Source organism: Dermochelys coriacea, chromosome 24 (genome assembly GCF_009764565.3).
Source record: "Dermochelys coriacea isolate rDerCor1 chromosome 24, rDerCor1.pri.v4, whole genome shotgun sequence".
NCBI classification, from domain to species: Eukaryota; Metazoa; Chordata; order Testudines; family Dermochelyidae; genus Dermochelys; species Dermochelys coriacea.
The window spans coordinates 9,007,252-9,027,728 of record NC_050091.1 but is presented as its reverse complement, the minus strand read 5'-3'; the positions used below and the strand labels follow the sequence as shown (position 1 = coordinate 9,027,728).

General features: G+C 45.5%; 2 protein-coding genes across 3 annotated transcripts in view; both read right to left on the bottom strand.

Moving 5' to 3' along the window:
• DEDD (death effector domain containing) overlaps positions 1–10,166 on the bottom strand; it is a 41,430-nt gene extending 31,264 nt beyond the window's left edge. Inside the window, exons 1-2 of one of the 2 annotated variants that reach the window (XM_043501722.1) lie at positions 8,386–8,608; positions 6,602–6,664 (exon numbers count right to left, since the gene is read on the bottom strand). Coding sequence is in view for 1 of the 2 variants with exons in the window: in XM_043501721.1 (XP_043357656.1) it covers positions 10,087–10,144 (58 nt within the window). In the remaining variant the exon portion in view is untranslated. Of the gene's footprint in view, positions 1–6,601; positions 6,665–8,385; positions 8,609–10,086 lie in introns of those variants that run through there. The other variant, XM_043501721.1, reaches the window with a different exon arrangement.
• Positions 10,167–13,166: 3,000 nt separating this feature from the next.
• On the bottom strand, positions 13,167–19,469 carry LOC119848052 (SLAM family member 9-like). The gene is made up of 4 exons (XM_043501822.1): positions 19,292–19,469; positions 18,605–18,978; positions 15,960–16,266; positions 13,167–14,520 (listed from the first exon to the last, which is right to left on the bottom strand). The coding sequence occupies exons 2-4, from the start codon at positions 18,936–18,938 to the stop codon at positions 14,487–14,489; spliced, it is 675 nt and encodes a 224-aa protein (XP_043357757.1). The 5' UTR covers positions 18,939–18,978; positions 19,292–19,469; the 3' UTR covers positions 13,167–14,486.
• Between the last annotated feature and the right edge of the window lie 1,008 nt (positions 19,470–20,477).

Below are 20,477 nucleotides of genomic sequence, written 5' to 3'. Positions count from 1 at the left end.
TAAGTCTGTTGTATTCAGGCTGCTTTAATCAGGGGCTTCCATTGTGTACAGGATAGAAGACACTCCACTTCCCCTCCAACTCTGCTCTCCTCCAATTTCAAAGTCACCCAACTAGGAGAACGCAACCTGTTTTGTTGTAAAGTAGCATATATGTATAAAGGACTAGAATCCTTTGATCTTTTACAGCTGCTCTGTGATTGAAGGTGTGGGTGTATGGATGGGAAACGCTCTCTCACTGAAGACTAAAACCCTGTGTACAGGACAGTTCTTAACCCAAGTTTGCAACAAGCAAGTGGCATGTTTTTTTGGAGGGAGGAGAGGAAGTGAGTCCAGCTCCTCAAACTGGAATAGCTTCCTGCCAAAATAAACCAGGTGAAGATCTGCTCCAATTGTTTGTGTCCACACCCTACATGATTAAAGGGACATAGTCAACTGGAGAGGCAGCCAGTTTCAAAAGTTTAATTACAAAGTAGTAGTTACGTGTCTTAACTCTTCCAGCCAATTTTAGAGATTTTTTTAAAACATGTTTCTCTCTCTCCTGCTGTTGTGTGAAAGACCCACACAAACAGGGAAAGTGAACGATAAAAACTGCTGTAAGATACATGAAGCAAAATGGCAAAAACAGAGAAGAGTTCTTCTCTTTTACTCAGTGATCTTAGGTGTTTTATTATTTGTAACAAAAATGGGTAAAAATTGTATGCAGAAGTGTGATTTTAAGTTGATGGCATCCCTTTAATATGCTGTTGGCATGCTCCGTTGTTTTCCTGTAAACACTTCATAGCACTTATTTTGCAGCATACGCAAGACCACTGGCAGTGAGCAAGTATGAGTGGTTTGCCTGTTCCCCCTTCCTCCCAGCTCTTCATGCTCGAGGAGCACGCTGTCCACAGGCTGTTCACACTATATGCACACATATCCTCTGGGCACTCTGTCCCACTGAGGCACTAGACAGCTGCCCAGGTTCTCCCAGAATGCACTGACAAAAACACACACAGCTTGCATGTACTTGCAAGCATCTATCTGAGCCACATGGCTATATTCTGCAGAAAATGGATGTACAGGTACAACTCAACTGTGTTCACTGTAACCAAGACAGACAAGCCTGTTATGGCATGGCTACAAAAACACCACTACACCTGCACACGTGATATAAAGTTTGTGATCATTCTAGCATCACAGGCTAGCTAGCTATTACTGAGTTTAATAGCCAGTATATAAACATTTATTTCACCCCCACACACATCTATTCAAATGAAGGAGTTGGGGTGGTTGTTATTGTTTTTTTTTCCCCTTCCACACTACTCAGAAAGCTATAGGTATAAGTAACTTGAACAGCCAAAAAAAAACAAACAAACAAACAAAAACAAAAAAACCACAACCCTACTTAAGTCCCATATGTTCTACAATAGATCAATTCAAATAGTATTAGGAGACTAGATTATTACTACACACAGATTCCTGGGGTGTTTTCTCAAAATACTCACTTTTTAAATTAAGACAATGGCCAAAAAATTATTCCATGGAGTAATAGATCTACGCTATCCTTTATGCATAAAAACTGCACGCACGCAGTATATTAAAAGCTATACAAGTGCAAACCTGAGGTTGAGATTTTGCATAAAACTCAGAAAATGGAAGGTTAATGTTCCAAAGTCAACCTTAACGCTCTACCTCTTGCAGGGTAAATTGTATTTTTTAAGTCTTGTTTTCATAATTCAGGAATTTACTAGTAACACACAAGGAATATTTTTAAAAGGGCCACCATCAACTTTGAAATCTAATCAAAGTTTAGATAGTTTCAGCTTCTCCACCAGTCCCGAGTCAGCCCTGCCTATTCTTTTAGTTTTACAATCACACTTTATTAGTTTTTTTGTTTTAAAACACATTGCTTTCTCCATCTGTTGTAGAGTGAAAGACTCACAAAAACAGAGGAAGCCCACTATACAGGGGAAATACTTCAACTGACACTAGACAAAGTACCATTATATACACCCCCCCCAACCCTATCCCTTTTAGTAATGGCAATCTTAGGTCTCAATCCATCAGACTTATGCACATGTTTAACTTTACACATTGCGAACAGTTCCACTAATCTTCAGTGAAACTACACCAGTGCATGAGGTTAAGCATGTGGAAAAAGTCTTTGCAGGATCAGGACCGTAAACCCTAATCCTGCAAAAACTTAAGCATGTGAATAGTCCTGTTGAAGTCATATGTCCAAACACATACTCTCATACTTAAGTTTTTGCAAAACTGTTTTGCCCTTACATATTGCTTGAAATCAGAGTACATGAAAAAAGTCAAACCCCTGTTTGAAAATTTGATTAAGTTGACAAGGTCTTTTTAAAAACATATGCCTTTCCCTTTTAAATGCAATTAACTATGTAAGTGCAAAATTCTGGAGGGACAGAAGCATTTATTTATTCTTATAATACTAAAAATGTCTCTTTCCTCAAGGATTATCTTTTTCTTCAAGTTCCCAGACCATCACAACCACCATAAACTCCCTAATTCTTTACTCAAAGGGACCAATACAGTATTTTTTGTCTGTATCCAAGTTCCATAAGTTCCAGCATCAAGAATCCTCCTTCTCTTGGTTCCATATTATGAATCAGCATGTCTTTCAAATGCCCTGCTTGAAAGCTAATTTATGGTATGTGAATGACACTTCTTATTTGTCTGGTTTGTGAGCTGTTGACCAGTGACCCAATTTTTGTGTCTCTGGCCCATTCCCATCCAGCATCACTGAGACCCAGTACAAATAAAGACACTGTACAGTTAGCATTCCCAATCTTTCTAAAGCAAAACTTTTTTTGGGAGTGGGGTGGAGGAGGTGCTAACTTAAGGCCTTCTATATCATAAAGCAGGAAAAAAAATAGCATAGGTTGTTTTTAAAAATCACACTAGAGCCTTTGAGTGTCTATATACAACATATTTAGACTTGACAAAATTTGATTATTTTGTAATTTTGACAATTAATATTGTTTTTATTTGTAAAGCTTCACAATAATTTTTATTTGTAAGAATTTTTCATTTTTAATCATTTTAATTTTTGCAGTTGCAGGAAATTAAGGGGGGGTTGGATTAGTGCAGTATGGACAGCGGGGCTGTAGGGAGCTCTTAGTGCTAACAGCAGGGCCTGAGACACCCGGGCACAGGAAAGGCTGTGGAGCAGTGACCCCAGGCCAGGCTCATGAAGAGAAGGACAAGCTCCCAGCCACTGGAGAGACCATCCCACTGCTGAATAGGCCCCATACGCCCAGCCATGAGTGAACGAGCGAGCGGGCAGGCAGAGCCATGACAGGGGACTGCACAGGGCTCCCTGAATAGCTCCGGGCCAGGGACACCAGATCTCTACAGGCCCAAGATGTTGTGGAGGCCACGCTTACTAGCTGTTATTGATGGATTTTTTTTCCCATCGATTTTTGTGTATCGATGAAATTGACATTTACCGACAATTAATTATTTAAATTGAATCATGCCAAGCTTAAACATATTTAACTCAAGGTTCCCAACTGTGCACATGGCATAATGTTTCAACCCTGCTCATGAGATGAACAACAAAATGATCGTCAGGCCTGCTGCAATCAGGTTCTTGGATGGTTCTTCTGCCACGTAGACTAGAATACTTAAATGAGTGTATAACAAGGTTAGCAAGTCTTCTTAATTCTCAGGCTTCTAAGCACGGGATACCCCAATGTGGACTATATCTTCTGAAAGACACCCACAATCCTCTACCTATGGTATCTGGAGAGGGAAGATGGGAGAACTGCCTGATTTTTGCCAGAATGCAAACAAATGTAACTGCGAAGCATGGTATGTATGGACAAGCAAACAATAATTCAATAAAGAACCAGACATGTATACAGATAACAAGATCAGGCACATTAGATAGGATTATTTTTAAATATCAGGGGTATAAACACTCTTGCTTCAAGGCATAAGCCAATCACTAATCGGAGTTTCAAAGAAACCTGTATTATTCCATAATTGTCTACTATGGAGTTTCTTGCACCTTCCTCTGCAACTGGTATTTGTCACTGCCAGAGACAGGATTCTGGACTGCAGGAACCATTGATCTGATACAGTATGGAGATTTCTGTACGTTGGCAGAAATGCCACAGAGTGGTTGCATTGAACTGGATTGAGCCCAATGTGTGTTACACAGCTAACAGCTGAAACTGAATTACTGGGGTTCTAAGCTGTATTGCAGGCAGGACATGGGCATTCAACATCAGCTAGTCCTGCTCAGTGGCTAGTTATTAAAAAGCCTGTTGCACCTGTGCTATTCACCTGCCAAATACTGTTACAAGTTTTCTAGTACAGCTGGGAACTGTTTACCAGGTCATGAGTGTGTCAGTAACCTGTTATAATCAACATGGTTCAATCTGTAGCACAGACAGGGGTTAGAGAAGGGCTCTTAGAGAAGGAACTAGTGTAGCCAAAGTTTTTAAACATGCATCCGATGAAGTGAGCTGTAGCTCACGAAAGCTTATGCTCTAATACATTTGTTAGTCTCTAAGGTGCCACAAGTACTCTTTTCTTTTTTTAAAGATGGTTTACACTGTTAGACAAACTGATTGTAACCCTGTTGGGGTGACCCACTGTTTTAAAGTAGTCTTTTCAACAGTTTCTTCTTCAGTGCAGAGATGGCTTTCAATATGACACGCCCATTCCGACTCCAATGCCAAACAACTTAAAATACTGTCTACACTATAACGGCAGCCATGGTTTTGTATCCTGGTCACGACACCCTTATCTAACCAGGTTAGAACAAAAATGGTTGTGGCCACGCAACAGGCTTTTATTCCCACAGCACAACCACATATCCATCCTGTTTGCACATCCACGCTACAAACACTGGTAGGCAGCATAGTGTCAGCGTATCATGGGAAAACTAGGCAGTTTTCTTTTCAGGTATTTATACCACTAACCAGCAAAGTATCCAAGTGCTCTACTATAATGCCTTAGCAATGGATGGAGTGCCAGGAGGACACACACACAGATGAGTAAGACATACAGAAATGCACTCAGATACTTCCTACCACTCAGAAAACTGGGAGGATAAGACCAGCCAATTGAGAAGCACAAGCACAGTGAGGGAATCCATCTACAAAGCAAATTAAGTTTGTCAGAATAGTTAGAGAAAAACAGCCACGCAGTAGCCCAGGCTGCTGGCAAGGGCGTAACAGCTACCAGAGAGTTATTAACTATAATATAACCATGTTGGGCATAGACACAAGCTATGTTTACAGCCAAACAGAGGGCTAGTTACACACTCAGTTAAAAGTTATAGTGTAGGCAGGGCCTAAGGAGCCACAGGCAGTAGAACTAACCAAACACGCTAGTTTAAATGAGTGGGCTTCAAAGATGGATCTAGCCAAATGTCAGGCTCAATTCAGGTTTGGACCCCAAGTCTAAGGCTACATGGAAGTTCAACTAAGAATCCAGAGTTTCTTCTGAAAAACAAGTGTTCTGAACAGCGCTTTGGCTATTTATACACTACTGAGCTCTAATATAGCATTGTCCCAATCCAGCAAACTCAAAGGAGGTCAGTATCATTATCTCCATTTTACAGATCAGGAACCTAAGGCATAGAAAGGTGAAGCAGCTTGCTCACAGTCACACAGCAGGTCAGCGTCAGAGCCAGGAATTGGACCTACATCTCCAGACTCCCAGTCCGGTACTCTATCACCTGGACCACACTGTGAAAACTTCTCAAGTCTAGCCAACCTTATCCAAAAACCTGTTTATATAAGCAAAGAGGTCAGACATGTCCGATATATTAACAGGTTTCAGAGTAGCAGCCGTGTTAGTCTGTATTCGCAAAAAGAAAAGGAGTACTTGTGGCACTTTAGAGACTAACAAGCTTATGTTCAAATAAATTTGTTAGTCTCTAAGGTGCCACAAGTACTCCTTTTCTTTTTCCGATATATTAAGTCACTTCTCATCCATCCTCCCTTCCCATTCATCTCCAGGACAGAACTTTCTGCTACGTATTTATCTAGAGCAGCATTTCTCAAACTTTTGGAAGCTGAATCCCACCATCAAGAAAATGAAACTCATTACAGAACCGTGCCATGTGTTGTTAAAAGCCTACCCACCTTAAGGTACATGTCTTCTTCACACACATGTGCACAAAGCTTCAGACAACCCCAGGGAGGTGTAATACCACACTTTAGGAAATGCTCATTTACAGCACTATCCAGTCTAGTTTTAAATGTTTCAAGTCATGGAATTTCTAGTATTCTCCTTTATTCTATGATTCTAGAAGGCTGGTAAGAAGATAAACCAAGAGCAACTGGACTCAGTCCCAGCAATTAGTATCATGTCTTGGATTGAGATCCATACTCACACCCCTCCCTCAAATCACATGTTCAGTTTTAAATGAATCAATGGTTTAAGGCTTAGACCCTGTGAGAAACTTTTACACATCAGCTGGGCAGTTGGAGGCTAAGTTAGTTCACACAACAGAAGCCAGCACAAGGCACAATATCTCCACTTATGGACTAATAGAACCTCCCATGAAGACAAACTGAAGTGGATGAAACACTAGCATATTATAAAATGATACATAAATACAGACAAAACAGAGACCAACCTTAATTTGAAGCTCTTCTTGTCTTGTTTATATCCGCTCTACTGCACTGATTCGAACATGGGGCTGAACAAGAATTTTTGAAGAGTTCTTCTATTCCTCCCTTTTACTTTACTTTTTAGATAAACAAAAAACCCAGCAGAACAGCTTAAGCTCTTTGTGAATGATTTTACAGTATGTCTCTCGTGTCAGGGAAGCCTAACTTCTACAGTTAGATCATCAGAGTGTGGTATTAAAGCAGGTAGTCTTGCCTAAAGAATTTTCCTAACAACTCTGATGCCAAAATCTCCCCATCTACCTCACCCCACTGAGAAAAGGAAGGGGAGGAGGGGAAGATCCAAAATCTATCCTGCACCCTCTAGGTCATTTCTTTTAAAAACATCATTTTTCTAAAGCTTTGATGCTTCTCTGTTTCCTTATTACTAGTAGCTCCTTTGCCACTCTTGCAAAAAACAGATATTTTTTTTTTAAAAAGGAGGGTTTGTCTACTTTCCTCTGCTCCCACGTTATTTTGTTCTAGTTTTATTAGAACTAACTGAATTTCTGGGAAATTTAAGTTAAAGACTCTACCACAATAACCAAGAAAAAAAGTCATTAGAATCTCCAAAATACTTGAAAATTCAACCTGTACTTTCTTCTTTATTTTTAATTGTGATTGTTACTTTTAGTGCTTGTCTTCCCCCACACACACTCTTCCCATAATACTACTTTACCCCAAAGAACAGACCCCTCTCCAAAAGCAGGAGATTTAGAAATTGGGTGTTAAATTTTCAGAAAACTGGCCATGCAGCTGTTCAACTTTAAGGCTCTTCCCCACTTTGTACAGCTGTATCTTCCTACATTTTTTAAATATTAAAAAAATTAAAAATCTGACTCCCCCAGAAATTAAGAATAAGCTCCCAAAATATAACTAACCCACCAAAACAGGGTTATCTGAAGATGCTTAATGTCATCACACAGCTTGCTTTTTACCTGTGATTGCTTCTTTCCTCCTTTTTTATTAACTAATATTTGCTATAACTACCTAGCAATTCCCACATTTCAATATGCAGTTCTAGTCCTGCTTTCCTGTCCCTGACCCCCTTTCCTCTCCCTTCCTAGGCCAGGGAAATTTGGTTTAATATGAAGCTGAGAAAAGGCTTTTTAAAGTGTCTTGTTTTAATTTCCTGCAACTCTCTCCCCCAGAGACGATCCCCTCTTCTCCCACACGTCAATATACACATTTAATCTTGCCTCCCCATTTAAAAAATAAATCAGGAAAACTGGGTTTATTAGAAGCTGGAAAATGTGGATGTTTTTAACTAGCTTATTCCCCCCCCCCCCCCGAAAAAGCCACCCTGAGACTCTCCACCTGCCTGTCATGCGTCTCTCTCCAACTCTATTGCCCTTTTCCCTCCCCCCAACAAAAATAAAGATCCCAGGGAAAGAGGGCTGATGGGAAGCTAGAAATGAATGACTCGCTCCTCCCCAGAAATGATCAACCCAGGGACCCTCCTAGCTGCCTGCTCTCTACCCTCTCTTCCCCATCCCCCCCGTACCCCAGGAGGTGGGGCTCAGTGGGAGCTGGCACAGGGGGGGCTATGGCAAGTGCTCCCCTCCCCCCAGGATTAGCTAGAGGCTGCCCCTCCCCCCGGAGAACAGGACACCCAGGGCCCGGGGGGGTGGCAGGAGCTGGGGGGAGCTTGGATCTTTGCAGGGGCTGGTTCCCCCCGCTCCTCCTTTCCCCGCCCCCAGGGGCTGCTGCTGTCGGACTGGGGGGGCTGCCCCGAGCTCCCTAGGCCTCTCACTCTCTCCTCAGGATCAGGGCGGCCATATTGGATCCGTCAGCTTCTCTCCCCGTCCGAGGGAGGCGGCCGCTGCCGCTAGAGCAGGAGCAACATCCGGGTAACCGGCACCTCCTCCCGAGTGGGCGGGGGGGGCGGCGGTGGAGGAGGAGGGGCTGCACACATCCGGGATCCCGCCGCCTTCCTTCACCGCCCCAGGAAGGAATGGGGCACGGCCGCCATCTTTGTGGAGGGAGGCTGGCGGCTCCATCCGGGGTATTCGTGGGTGGTTTCAATGGCATGAGAAAGGGGAGGCGGCCGCCATGTTGGTAGAGGGCAGACGGGCGGGCACATCCGGCATCTGACTTCACACTACTGAAGAGAATGGGAGAGTGCTACCATCTTTGTTAAGGGCAAATGGGCGCGTTGGAAAGTAGGGTCCGCTCTTGGAGCGGCTCACGGAACGCAGCTGATGAACGTTCCCTTGTATTGATTAGGATCTAAATAAAACAGGCCTAGTGCCGAACACCTGTCAACACCGGGCCAAGAAAAACCATGCACAATAATATACAGTTTTAAAAAAAGAACAGGAGGACTTGTGGCACCTTAGAGACTAACACATTTATTAGAGCATCAGCTTTCGTGAGCTACAGCAAATAAAATAAAATGTAAATGCATCCGATGAAGTGAGCTGTAGCTCACGAAAGCTTATGCTCAAATAAATTTGTTAGTCTCTAAGGTGCCACAAGTCCTCCTTTTCTTTTTGCGAATACAGACTAACACGGCTGCTACTATGAAACCATACAGTTTTAATGCGTTGGTTTGCCTGATGCAGATTTTCTCTCTTGCTATTGCCTGTATTAGCCTTAGGAATATTGTTATTAATTGCTGTTTATAAAGAGGGCTGATGGGTTAGCTGGGAATGAGGAGACCTGGATTCTATTCCTGGCTCAGCCATTGATCTTGGGCATGTCATTGCCTGTGCACCTCAGTTTCCCCATCTGTAATATGGGGATCATTATTACTATTTATTTCTATTCTGAGAGTGTCTGGCCCGCGGCGCCAAGCAGGGAGCAAGGTCCCAATGCGCTAAAGTCATAGTCACAGCGATACAGACAAGATGATCCTTGCCTTAAAGAGCTCACAATCTAATTCTCTAATCCGACAAAGACATGAGTTTAACTAAACTAAACTATATAAGCACTAGGCATTATTGTCATTAGGTACTGCAAGCAGTCCTCCAGATCAACTAACCCTAAACCAGCCCTTACAGGTTGAACAAGCCCCTGTCAGGGAAAGTCCTAGGTTTCTGCCTCAGCACAGGGAGGTGGACTTCCAGCCCTACATTTCTATGATTCTGTGATCTACAGTTAAGTCTTTGGAGGATCAGGCCCTAGGTAGATGATAAATAATATTTACATTAATTTTCTTTTGAAAGCACTTTGAGATCTACAGTTGAGAAGTGCTAAGAAGAGCTAAGAATTATTATGTAGATCCATATGCATTTCTTTTAAAATACATATTTTAATATTGTGGTCAAATATTCCTTGTTTATAACAGAGACCCATATGTGACTCCAGCTGGGTCTAAGTCTGTACTAGTCAGTTCTAGCAGGATCAGGGCCTTAAGGTCTGAATTGTCATTAATCTACTGTGAGAATGTGTCAGCTTCTCAGAAATAAGAAGGGAAAAAGCAGAGGAAAACATAACCAGGGTTAATACATACCAACTGGAAAGGAAGAAGAATCAGCAGCCAGCAACCCAGTGCAGTGGCAAATCACCATTTTAGGGCTGCTGGTATTTGGCTCTGTCAAATTTAAAGGGCTAGCCCGCAGAAAAGCATGTTGAGAAAAAAGTTACTCCGGTTTATAGGGATGAGGCAGCTACAAAGAAAGGTGCTTAGGAGCTGCTTGTGTGCGTTGTGTATTGTATTGTATAAATGGCACTGGATGTCTGAAAAAGAGACATGCCTCTCTGGAAACCACTGGTATTTAGGCAAATAACTTCCCTGCTCTGTGACTCTGTTTCACCCTCCACTCTTTATCTGTCTTGTCTATTTAGCTAGTCAGCTCCTTGAGTCTGAGGTTGCCTCTCACCATATGATTGTACAGCACCTAACACAATGGGGCCCTGATTTGCTTGGACTCTCCAGACGCTCCTGTAATATATTAATAATCAGCTGTAGAAATTCTGCTTTTCACTAGCCCTATAACTCAGCAGGTCAAAAAAAAAATTAAAAGCCTCATTCTGGCATTCTGGAAGAAGTAGCTATTGACCACGGCTTACTACTTCCGAACTCCAAGTGTTGAGGCCACAGAATGACTTCAGACATATTTTCTTCCAGTCCCCACTACCCACAAAGGGTGGTGGAAAGATCAGAACAGTTTACTAAGAGGATTCTTTGACAAAAAGACTCCATGTTATCCCCGATGTCAATCCAGCACTAACCCCAGCTCAGCTACTTATGGTTGGAGTGACAGCTCAAAACAAATATGCCAACTCTTATAGGTAGAGTTTTGCCCTATGTGCCTCTCCTTTAAATGGCATGAGGTTGAGAAACACCAAATCAGGTCTTCTTTAACTGCTAAAATGCAGCCCAAAGCTGTCTACCAATATGACACCCCACCCTTGCCATTCTATCTGAGCACCTCACAACCTGTAATGCAGGGGTAGTCAATAGCCGGACTGTGGGACAAATCCAGACCTCCAGATGCTTTTGAACAGACCTTAAAATCTTTTCATTTACTTTCTATCATTATCATTGGGGGTTTTTTTTAATTATTATTTTCTCCGGAGGCTGAACCTTGACTATACCTTTGACAAGAAATTTGGATCTTGACAAAAAAATAATTGCCTACCGCTGCTTTAATGTGTTTATCCTCACAACACTCCTGTGGGGCAGGGCCATGCTGTTCTCCCCATGTTACAGATGGGAAACTGAAGCACAGAGAAGCTAAGTGACTTGTGCAAGTGTAACACTGACAGACCCCGGTCCGCAATGGGCGGGATTGAACCTGGGGCTTCTGGAGCTTAGTGCATGAGCCTTTACCGCAAGAGCTAAAACCCGACTGGCTGTTAGCTAAGGCTGTAGAGCAGATTCATTTTTTCTCTCTCTCTAAGTGGTCTTGGTGCCACTAGATGGGACAGAACACTACACCCAGAAGGTGTGTGGGTTATACAAGGTCACACAGGGAGTCTGACATTGCAGGGAATTGTCTTCCCCAAGTCCTAGGCTAGTGTTCTAAGCACTGGCCTATCCTTCCTCTTCCTTAAACTCCCTCAGGAGACCCAGTCCTGATAAATCTGAATGAGAAACAATACTGAACACAAGTAACAACTCGCTGCTCTGCCACACACGGCCTCGGCCACTCACTCTACTTAATTTGCATTTAAGCAGTAAACAGAGTCATCAAGCAGGAAGGGAATCAAAGAAAGCTCAGACAGGTGAGAAAAAAGCAGCAGGGAACATCCTTCCACACAGACTCTTCGTCCCCTACTGCCTAGCTGGAAATGTTTTTCAAGAGAGGGACTGAAATTATAAAAAGGAGGAACAAACACATCACGGGACCCCCACTCCTGCCCATTGCATTCACTGCACCTGAAGTGACAAAAGAAGCATTTGCTGGACTCTGGGAAAGGTTCCTGACCTATAGTTTGGCCAGTAAAACTGCTGAAAGCATGTGGTGAGAAATTTTGCTTGAATCTGATAGTTTGTTAAGTTAGATGTTAGTAAACCTCTTATCTTTATTTTTCATAATCATTTCTGACTTTAATTCCTCATTGCTTGTATTCACTTAAAAGCTCTCTCTTTGTAGCAAAGCAGTTTGTTTTATTGTTTTATCTAATCCAGTGTGTTTAAATTGAAGTTTCTGGGAAAATCCATTTGGGGTGGCAAGTTATGTGCATTTTTTCTATTAAAGCAATAACTGACTTTATATAAACTTGTATTGTCCGGGAGAGGGCTGGGCAGTACAGGACGTACATTTCTGGGGGGAAATCTAAGACTGGGAGTGAGTTGGGGTCACTCTGCAGTACAACCAAGACTGGTAAGAGCACCCAGACATCGCTGGGAGTGACTTGCATGATGGAGGCTGTTTGTGAGCAGTCCAGCCTGGAGGTTACAACAGCAAAGCAGTGTAAAGGGCACCCCAGGCTGACACAGCTATTCATTGGTCTGGATTGTACTCCGGGTATGACACACCTCCACAGGAACAGGGGAAGCCATAGGGGGCATGCACAGCACTGAAAGACACTGCAATTCGAAAGAACCTGATTTTCCATGCATGAGGCATGTGCATATGTACAGCGGGATCCACAGTGACAGTAACTGGAAGAAGCAGAGGCAGTGTCAGGGGCCAGGGAGGAGGGGCAGTGGGAAGGAGCTGAGGACTCTGTGGAGACCAAGGATGCCAGGTGGTAGGAGCTAGAGTGGGGAGCTGCATAGTAGGTGGAACTGAAAGCATTAGATCCTGGTCATGGGAGGGCACCAGGAATGGTTGTGGGGGAGCCAGAGTAGAAGGGACCTGCAGGCCAATAGCTTAGGGAGACTGTGCAGATAAGCAGGGTGTAGGAAGCAGTGTGGCCTAGTGAACACAGCACCGGACTGGAACTCAGTAGACCTGGGTTCTATTCCCAGCTCTGCTACTAGCCTACTGGGTGACCTTAAGCGAGTCATTCCCCTGCTCTGTGCCTCAGTTTTCCTATCTGTAAAACATGCAATCTAAAGGCCAGAGAGCCGTGCCAGTGTGGGCTGCACTTGTTCTTCCTCTGCTGTGAGCTCAGCTAAGCAGAGACAGACCTTCAGTGCAGCACTAGGGGGTGCTGTGTATGGGAGTTTCCATTTTACAGTTATGGGACAATGCCCGAGATTCGTCTGCGCCATAAAGAGAAAATTAGAAACGTGGATATGGAATCAAAAAGCAGGTGATTTCATTCCTCCTGATAAAGCAGTTTCTGCCCATTTCTTATGCAAAAAATATCAGCTGCCCATAGTAGGTGGCAGTCAGTTCCACCCCAGCAATTAGACCATACATGGACACATGACCAAACGGTACCACTAGGAGATCTGGTTAAGAGGGTTGGTAGTAACAGACACCTTGCAGGCAATAGATACAAATGGCTTAATTCTGTAATGTCTTATAGTGACAGTGGCAGTGGGTAAGCCAAGATTGGGCAGGACATGAGCAATGTATCGAGTATGGTAGTTCGACGAATTTATTGAGAACAAAATCTTTAACAGCTTTTGCAAGGCTTCAAAGGCTCCAGCTAAAGCAGGTTTCACTCAGCAGTCAAAATGCTGGGAAGGCCATGAGCCAGGAGAATTGTTTTCTGCCCCCTACTGGTGTGTTCTCTGCAAAGAGCTCTCCACTGTTCTTCTGCCCAGGTGTGCTCCTCCCCAGAAGTCTGCATACTAGCATTAGCAGATGAATTAAACCTTTCACTGAACAGACGTGTCTGTGAGTAACCAGACGTGGAACGCTCAGGGGGTGGAATTCTAACACCGCCCCCAAGAGATCCTGGATACGAAGCTTCCCGAATGGGCTGGGAGGCTCTCAGTTGTGGGCGCCCACTCCCCCTGTTGCTTTCATTGACAGAGCAAGGGAGCTATGCAGGGGAGGCAGTCTAGGCTACAGCTCTAGGGATGACTGAATCGTAGAGATCCTTGGGAATAGGCCAAGACTTTAGCCACAAAGACCCGGCGTTCAGCATGGTCACTGTCAGAGAGGGGATGCTGAAGCAGATGAATAGGACCTAGGGACCCCTTGCTGCTGACTGGAAGAGGGGTGCATAGGGTTTTACAAGGATCCCCAGCCGAATATCAGGTATCTGCCAATATCAGGTGGCACATGAGGTCTCTACAAGAGCCAGTGATCACCATAATTGTGATTATGTTCTCATACTGTTAAAGGAGTTATGAATCTGTGCAGAAAATTGTGTTCGTAAGGGCTTGGAGTCCACGAGGGTATGTATCTTGGAAATGTTCCTATCTGGTAGGCGGTAACTGACACTTATCTCCCTGTCTGGCCATAGGACTGTGTTGTCCGCCTATTGGCACACTGAGCCAGATGCCAATTGAGAGACTGTGAAATCTACAAGAGAAACAAGCAGGGGGCGGGAGGGTCCCGTTTATGAATAAAGACAAAGGCTTGGTCTGGTCTGTCTCGGCATGCAAAAGGATGAACTGAATCCTTCCCCGAGGAGGCAAACTGACAGCATGCATGTCTCTTGGAGGGAGGGTCACAGGTGGAAAACACTGCAAGGACTTTGGGTGAGCAATATTTTATTAGGCATGAGATTTGCATGAACAATACTTCATTAGACATTATGCTATTTTATTAATCTAGGCTCTAGAATGTGTGATGATTTAATGACATATGCAGCCATTTGTTTCCAGTCTCTCTACTTGCTATGACCGGAGTCTCTGTGCTCTGTTAAATAAACTTAGACTTGTTTAGAGTGACATAAAAGTGTAAGTGCTGTGTGTTAAGCAGAGTGGTGATGTGGGGTGGAGTTGGTATAGTTTATTTGGAAGCAGCTGATCAGTGAATACTGCGAGTGTCCAGTGGAGCAGGGGCTGGATGCTCCAGGGAGACAATGGGAGCTCTCGGGGGTTAGTCTGTGGCTACTGCTAAGCAGGAGAGGGACAGCAGGGCCTGTGTAGGCCTAGAGGGGAGGGCTGATGGAGCTGGGGAGCAGAGCTGACCCTGGCAGGCACAGACAAGGCTGCTTTGTGTGAAGGGCAGGTGGTAGCGAGGTGCCCACAGCCGTGGATACCCCCAGGCAGCATCACAATGGGGCCTGGATCTGATTCTGCATGGCTCCTCCCATCCCCAATTCTGAGCCCAGCTGCATTTCCCTGGGGCTTTCCTGGTCACAAGGAAAAGTGGGAGCAGGCATCCCCCAGAAATTCACGCCCTCCCACCCGGAGTCACTCCCCAGCCTACGCCCCACAGCAGCAGGGCACGGGTCAGGGAGTCATGTTGGGCTCAGAGTCCTCAGCACTGTGTAGGCAGCTGCTGCTCCTCCTCTGCCCGCTCAGGACGTATTAACCCTTTGGGAACCACAGCCAACCCCGCTGCCGCATCCCCCTGTCTGGCAGTGTGGGAAGTGTCAGGATGGATTCAGCGCCACAGTGGAAGCTCCTCTCCTCTCAGTGCTGTCTCTGCTCCCGCGCGGCGAGGACGTTCACTGTGAGGATCCAGCCATCAGGGTTCCCAGCACCCCCAACACAAGGATCCCCTTGGCATGGCAGTAGGGCAGTGACGTGGCCTGGGGCAGGCTGGGACCTGAAGGAATAAATCAATGGTTAGGAGATTTCCTCAGTCTGGAAAACCCATATCTGCACCAGGTGCTGGGAGCTCCGACTCCGAAGAGCCTGGATGGGGATGGGACGCAGATGCCCAGCTGTTCCCATTGGGCCAGATGCAGCACAATGCTCAGAACCCCCAGCCATAGATCTTCCTGCCTAGCACCAGGATGAATTGGGAAGTAGCCCTTTAAAAAGCCTGCGAGCCCTCCAGTGGTGCTCACTGTGCTCTAGAACCCAGCCAGAGCAGCAGTGTGTATATATAAGAGCCAGCCCTGCACAGACCGTTCCGTGCGGCATGCGCTCGAGGGGGAGGGATGGAGCGAGCGTCACCTTCACAGGCCGCCTTGGGGGAGGCGCTTGCCGAGCTGTTGCTAACGGGGTTCATGGCTGTGCAGGTGACGGGAGAGTCCTTGTCTCCCAGTCTGTGCTGGACCAGCAGAGATTCCTCAATGGAGAAAACAGGGGCCCCTACTGGGCGTGTCCAGATGTATTTGATGGTCTCGTTCTCCTCCCCAGCGCTGCAGGTGAAGATCACATTGCAGGTGCCGTTCCCAGCCATCACAGACTGGATCCTGATCTCCAGCTCCGACAGTCGCTCTGGGGCCCAGGTTGGGGGTGGGAAATACAAAATAACTTTGCACAGAGGCTGCTGTGGAGAGAACCGACTGCAGGGCCCTCCCTGTGACAGCCAGAGGCTACAGTGGTGGGGAGTGCTGAAACCCGAGAGTTAATGGCCTCTCATTTAGAGACTGATTCCCACGGGTGAGAACAATGCCAGCCTCCCAGAGGTTAGCTGAGCCCCCCTCCAGTGGCAGACCCTGATTCTGTAGGACTTTCAGTGTTAAAAAGTAAAAAAAAAATCATTATCCGCCTGCGTTTTAAGGTAAGATTGTCATAATGCTCTGAAAGGTGCAAACAGCTGCCATGGGGGGCGTGTTTGATCTACAATCACAGATCCCCTTAAAACCAGTGGAGGCCAAACATCCTATTTCAGGCTCCACAGAAGGAGCCCCCCAGCCCCTTTATATCGAAAACCTCTGCTACAAACAATATAGGGAATGCCCAAGGAAGATCAGAGCTAAGCTGTGTGGGCCGAGGGGTTTCTCTGCTTGTAGATGCAGGGACTAGGAGACTGGCAGCAGATGGAGTGTGTTTTACGCACTATCTACTCTAGAAAGACTTTGCCACCAAGGCTATATCAGAAGAGGCACACCTGCCAACCCTCCTAGCAGAGAAGTGGCTTATATCAGCAAGAGTTCCTTCGCTTATACTAGCTCACCTGATGACATAAACTATTCCAGCAACAGGATCTATTTGCTGGCATAAAAGCGTCAACACAAAACCTTTTGCCGGCAATGCTATGGCAGTTAGGAGAAGGATTTTTCACACTCATGACCGACACAAGTATGTCAGCAAATCTTTTAAAGGTAGCATCCTGAGCTGCACAAAGCGAGGAGGAGGAGTGAATGTGACAACTCTGAGAGGGAACAGAGATATGGGACTTCTTGGGCACGGAGCCCACTGGAGGGGCAGATGTGGGGGTTCTGAACTACCTGCTCTTCTGTATTTCTACTACAGCCAGGGAGATATGACTCTATGGACGTTCTTTGCAAATAAGCAAGATCGCACCAGAGAACCTCTCCCATGGAGCGTCAATTTCTCCTCCTAGCAGAAACAGCCCTGGATGATGGCAACCCGCTCAGGCCCAAGGGGCAACGCTCCAAATGGCACCCAGTCATTATAACTCTCTGTTCTGTGAGGGCATTACAGAGGCTGGATTTGTAAGGATTTGTGGGACTAGAACCCAGCTTTGCAGAGCCCAGGACAGCTACATTGCCACTGGGAGGCAGTAGAGAGCCATTTTCAAGGCACACTAGGGAGATCGAGCACTGCAGGAAGTACCACCCGAAGGGACTAGAGTGACAGCACCCTGCAGCCTTCTGATTGGTGCAGGCTCACTATTTAAACTGAGGGTGGACTAGGAAGTTATCTGGGCACCTACATAAATTTTTGGCTTGCTGTGATGTCACACCTCACCTTGCTTTCTGATCTGACCCTGGCCTGACCCAACCCGACCCGACCCGACCCTCACCTCCTGTTTCAAGTCTGGTAACTATCTCTGATCTCTACTCTCTGACCCTAGCCTGAGTCTGACTCTTGCCTACCAAGCCCAGCTTCAGCATTTACTCTGATCCCTGCTTGCTGATTACCACTTCATGGATATCCTTGAACCTGTGGGCACTAGCCCAGCTGTGATCACTAGGCCAGACCGCCTACGCCCTGGTCCTTTGCACTGGGCCACTTTCTATAAGAGCTGACCTTGCTCTGCTGTACCCAAACTAAACTTCTGGGGCCCAGTTGCCCACTCTTGTGATGTTATAGCAAGCCTTACGATTTTTAGTGTTGTATTTTTTCATCCTCCTAGTGCAGGAGGATCTCAGCTTTCATTTAAAAAAGAAATAAGTCTGTAGCTTTCATAGCTGCAGGGCAAAGCTTGGTAGCCTGAAGCAAGTGAGACCCTAAAGGCCCCAAAGCCAGAAGACAACTAACCCTCCACTCCAAAATTTATTATTTTTAACATAATCTCATGATCTTAGGGTCCTGACTCATGATTTTTGACCCCTGGGGTGATAACTGCTAAAGTTATAAAGTATAACTGTGACACATAGGCTTTAGCATTAGCAGGGGAGGGGCTGTGCCAGATGATCTCCTCTGGGTAAAATGCAAATCCTTTTGGGGTAGGTTATCCAGGAGGTCAGACTAAAGGATCACAATGGTTCCTTCTGGTCTTGGAATCTATAAAAATTTTATGCTACCAGCAAGCCCAGCCCAGCCATCACTTTGATGCTGATCAGTGCTGAAACAGCATTACAGGGTTTCTGCAGAGCTGGGGTCTATTTTAAGTGCAAATCCCATCTCCCCTCCACACGTTCACTGTGGATGTGCAGGTCATAGCTACAGAAGATATTGCTATCTGCACTTGCTGTCTCCCAGCTGTACATGCCAACGTCTGCCAGCATCAGGTTGCTGATCTCCAGCGAATAGCTCTGGTTGTGGAGTCTTGCTCTCCCTCGATATCTCTCGTCCTCCATTGAAACGTGGGGCAGCGCTCCAGGGGCCCCTGGGGTGATAACTGCTAAAGTTATAAAGTATAACTGTGACACATAGGCTTTAGCATTAGCAGGGGAGGGGCTGTGCCAGATGATGCTTTTGAAGGCTCCAGGATTGAGGCGAGGGAAAATGACAAATTCTCCCAGAATTCCGTTCATTGTCACTGGGAGACAAGATACTGTGAACGGACTCGCATCTAACACAGAAGACAAAGGAGACTTGAGGAAACTGACCAAGTCCCGTCCCCCCACTCCCTTTCAGCCCTGTATCCCAGCCCTGTCACTTGAAGGGGGTTTTCTGGACAATCGTAATAACCCCCAGCCCTTCTCTAGCGACTCCCAGGCTGGAGTCTTTCACTCACAGGAGTGATTTGGGTCCCATAGCCCCACTGTGCAGCAGAGAATTACAGTCCCAGCCCTTTACAATTCCCCCTCCTATGTCCCCTGAACAGGGATTCATGGTATTCAGTGGCATTGAGTCACCACACCGGACAGCAGACGCTCCAAAGAGCCAGGGCTGGAAAACCATAAGCAAGAAGAGAAGAAAGGCACAGGGAGCTCCCTCCATTGGGTAGGCTGCAGAGTAGTGAGCAGTTGAAGGGCAGGTGCCCCAGCCAATCAGTCAGAGACTGAGGTGATCTGAGCGTCTGGGTCTGGATAACAGGGATTCTGGGATCGCCCCACTGAGCAGTGAGGGCTGTGTGAGAATAAATCGAACGTCAGCAGCTTCGAAGCTTCCTTCCCGTCATATCTTGATTTAAGTAAGGCTCTTGACAGTCCAACATGACATTTGCATAAGCAAACTAGGGAAATATGGTCTAGATTAGATTACTAGAATGTGGGTGCACAACTGGTTGAAAAACCATATTCAAAAGAGTAGTTATCAATGGTTTGTCATCAAACAGGGAGGCAGTATTTAGTGGGGGGGTCTCGCAGAGGTCAGTCCGTGGTCCGGGTACTATTCAATATTTTCATTAATGACTTGGGTAATGGAATGGAGAATACGCTTATAAAATTTGCAGATGACACCAAGCTGGGAACAGTTGCAAGCATTTTGTAGGACAGAATTGGAGTTCAGAATGACCTTGACAAATTGGAGAATTGGTCTGAATTCAACAAGATGAAATTCAATAAAGACAAGTGCAAAGTACTTAATTTAGGAAGGAAAAAATCAAATACACAACTACAAAAATGGGGAACAACTGGCTAGGTGGGATTACTGGTGAAAAGACTCTAGCGATGATAGTGGAGCACAAACTGAATATAAAACAATAATGTGATGCAGTTGTGAAAAAGGCTAATATCACTCTGGGGTGTATGAAGACTGCCATATGTAAGACATAGAAGGTAACTGTCCCACACTACTTGGCACTGACGAGACCTCAGCAGTAGTGTGTCCTATTCTGGGTACCGCACTTTAGGAAAGAGCTGGACAAACTGCAGAGTCCATAGGACAGCAGCAAAAGCGACAAGGTTTTGAAAACCTGACCTGTGAGGAAAGATTAAAGAAACTGGGCATGTTCCGTCTTGAGAAAAGAAGACTGAGGGAGGATCGAGTAACAGTCTTCAAGTACATTAAGGGCTGTTATAAAGAGGATGCAATTGTGCTGCATGTCCACGAGAGGTAGGACAAGAAGTAATGCACTTCATCTGCACCAAGGGAGATTTAGGTTAGATATTAGGACTAACTCTAAGGGT